At 52.8% G+C, this 3,372-nt stretch overlaps 1 protein-coding gene across 11 annotated transcripts in view; it reads right to left on the bottom strand.

The window, feature by feature from the left end:
* Window positions 1-923: 923 nt before the first annotated feature.
* The window catches only part of SLC9A5 (solute carrier family 9 member A5), a 44,742-nt gene continuing 42,293 nt past the window's right edge, over window positions 924-3,372 (bottom strand). For all 11 annotated transcript variants that reach the window (XM_037742285.1, XM_037742287.1, XM_037742284.1 and 8 more), the window contains one exon: window positions 924-2,386. In XM_037742285.1, coding sequence (XP_037598213.1) covers window positions 1,914-2,386 — 473 coding nt within the window. In that variant the 3' untranslated portion in view covers window positions 924-1,913. The remainder of the gene's footprint in view (window positions 2,387-3,372) is intronic.

Raw genomic sequence — 3,372 nt, 5'->3', positions numbered from 1 at the left:
TGGTGGCTCACACCTGTAATCCCAGCACTTTGGGAAGCTGAGGCAGGCAGATCACTTGAGGTCAGGAGTTTGAGACCAGCCTGGCCAACATGGTGAAATCCCGTCTCTACTGAAAATACAAAAAATTAGCCAGGCATGGTGGCATGTGCCTTTAGTCCCAGCTACTCAGGAGACTGAGGCATGACAATCGCTTGAACCCAGGAGACAGAGGTTGCAGTGAGCTGAGATCATGCCACTGCACTCTAGCCTGGGTGACAGAATGAGATCCTGTTTCTAAAAATAAATAAATATAGTAAAAACAAAAGTTAAAAAATTAGCCAGGCATGGTGGTACACACCTGTAGTCCTAGCTACTTGGGAGACTGCATCAAGAATATTCCTTAAGTCCAAGGATGCAGTAATCTATGATTGGCCACTGCACTCCAGTCTGGGTGATAGAACAAAATCTTGTCTCCAAAAATAATTAAACACTCCAGGTAACCAAACCCCTTGAGCCCTTGAGATTGCCCTCCCACCTGTCATGTGCAAAAGGCCACTTCTGTTCATGTGTCCTATACCTGAGTCCAGGTTTTCAAGAAATGCTTATCTGGTTCCAGGTGTGTGATGGCTGCATCAGGGCAGCTTGGCACCTGACCTCTGGGGTCTTTCCCTGCTAGGCTTTCTCATTTTGTAGACTTCTAGTTCTGTGATTCCATGCCAAAATAGTGATCCTCTTGACCACCACTGCAGGTCCCCTGCTAAGAGGACAATATTGGAAAGGTATGGGGGATGCATGACAGGGGACCAGAGGATGAACAGTTCTGCCTAGGATTCCCCTCCATTCTCAATCCTTGAGGCAGGCAGTTGGGTTTTCATCTCCTTCACCAGATGCCCCTGTTGTCCCCCACCCTAAGAACCGCCTGATACATGGACACAAGACACTCATCCATCTGAGAGATGTTTAATGTATCTTAGGTTCAAGGTACAAAACACAAGGCAGGTGCTAACCCCTGGAAAATCACCTGCCACCCAGTCAGCCCCTGCTTAGCCAGGCGTCCCAGCTTAGTCAGGCGTCCCAGCCCCCAGAGCAATGGAGCAGTGGCCCTGAGATACTGGGTTCCTTTTCTGGTGGATGTTCAGGTGGTGAGATGACAGCCCAGAGGCCACTATGTCCCCTCCTCAAAAAACCCAGACCCAAGGATCAGAAAGGTCCAGACTTGGACCTAGAGCAGCAGATCCCAAAATGACCCCAGCTCAGCAGCGGTCTTGAACTGAAGTGTGGTCCGGCCCCCTAGTCTTGGTCTTAGAAAAGGAGGAACTATTACCCCAATACCTGACAGCAAAGGGAAGGGGCTAAAGCAGGAATTGGAAGCAGAGGTTCCCACTGCCCTAAAAAAAATGGACTATGGGTAGCTGACCCAGCAGGGCAGCAAAGCCCAAGGTTGAGGCCTGCCTCACTTCCCACTCCAGTTCCTCTGAGGGCCAGCCCCTCACGAAGCCTCTCTGCCAGGGCACCACTGACCCAGTGCTGGGGAGGGAATGGGGACAGGGAAAGCTGGCATTCACTGAGGAATGATGCCCTAGCTTTCGGGGCAGGAGCAGCTGCCTATAGAGTCTCCGGGAAAACCCACTAGGGAAGGGGGACCAGCAACCCAAGTCTCTGGGCCTAGCCCCTAGGAGGCCTGGACTGGATCTGGAGCCAGAGTAGAGGCCTTACTGAAATGGAAGGTGGCAGGGATTAGGAGCAGGGAGGTGGTGAGAAAGGCCCTTGTGAGGACCAGCTCAGGTGACCCCTATGACCAGCCCCAAGGAAGCCCAATTGCTACTTCAGCCCAGACCCCTCTGGCCTCATGTCAAGTTGCAAGGATTCTTCCCATCGCCCAGGGAGCACTTCCCACAGGGATTCCACCTCCTACTCCTCCCCAAGACCCTGGGCTACAGCCGGCTGCCTCTGTTGAACTGGATACACCAGTGGGAGTTAGCAGTGCCTGGGCTGAGATGGGTGTGGTCCTTGTGGCCCATAAGAGGCTGCAGCTCCTGCTGCTGGGGGAGGTCAGCACTGCTCTCACTGTGAGAGCGGCCAGCCTTGGCCAGGCTCGGGGGGAAGGCAAAGCTAGGGTGTGGATCAGAAGGCGGGTAGAGAGGGGCCTGGGGCTCTTCAGCGCCCCGTGGATGGGGAGGCAGGCAGGTCAGAGTTGGGGCCTGGTTACAGGGAGGAGATGCTAGGCTCTCCAGGGATGACATGCTCTGGTTCCAGCCTGTCTGCATGTCCACAGGCACAATCTTGGTGGTTTCCGAGGACACGTACACTGCCAGGTCCCCTTGCCCACTCTTCCAGGGGAGCTCCTTCTCTGCACAGGTTGGGGAGGGGGGAATGATTCGTGGGCTCGGGCACACTTCAAGGCTTCCTGGGGACAAAGAGTGTACATGAACTCATTACCAGTACAGTGGAAAACTCAAGTATAAGCACATTCTTATAAATTCATGTGACAGTTTTCATATGCCATCCATTTGTGCGATTATCTGATGAATGTCTTGCTGAGGGGAAGTACCACAGCTGGTTTTGCTCTCCACTGTATCCCCAGCACCTAGCACAGGGCCGGGCACACAGTAGTTGCTCGAGAAATACCTATCTAACAAATGAAAATAAGGAAAGTTGGCCAGGCGCAGTGGCTCACACGTGTAATCCAAGCACTTTGGGAGACCAAGGCAGTGGATTACCTGAGCTCAGGAGTTAGAGACCAGCCTGGCCAACATGGTGAGACCCCATCTCTACTAAAAATACAAAAATTAAGTCAGTCGTGGTGGTGCACAGCTGTAATCCTAGCTACTTGGGAGGCTGAGGCAGGAGAATCGCTTGAACCTAGGAGGCGGAGGTTGCACTCCAGCCTGGGTAAGAGTGAGACTTTATCTAAAAAATAAATAAATACAATAAAAATAAAAAGAAGATAGCGAAAGCAGGAGCCAGGCAGGAAGGAAGCCCCATCTCCAGTCCCCTCACCCTACTTGCAGCACGGGTCTCTGAAACAGCTTCCTGACAAAGCCCCATTCCATCTAGCCAGTGAGAGAGAAACACCAGCTGCCAGGGAGGGTAAGAAAGACATGGAGGTTGCAGGCCAAAGGTTTTTCTGCTGGGCATCCTGCCTGAGTACCCACCACAGCCCTTTGGTGGAACAGAGCCCAGGAATGTGAGCTTATGCAAACCTAACAGCAGGCCAGAGCTTTGCCGCAAAGGGATGACGCGGCATAGGGGACTTAAGAATCCCAGAACTGGCCGGGTGTGGTGGCTCATGCCTGTAATCCAAGCACTTTGGAGGCCAAGGCGGGCAGATCACCTGAGGTCGGGAGTTCAAGACCAGCCTGACCAACATGGTGAAACCCCATCTTAAAAAAA

This window comes from Cebus imitator, unplaced genomic scaffold (genome assembly GCF_001604975.1).
Source record: "Cebus imitator isolate Cc_AM_T3 unplaced genomic scaffold, Cebus_imitator-1.0 Scaffold118, whole genome shotgun sequence".
Classification (NCBI taxonomy): domain Eukaryota; kingdom Metazoa; phylum Chordata; class Mammalia; order Primates; family Cebidae; genus Cebus; species Cebus imitator.
Note: the sequence above shows the minus strand (reverse complement) of the source record. Positions and strands in the feature narration are given on the sequence as shown.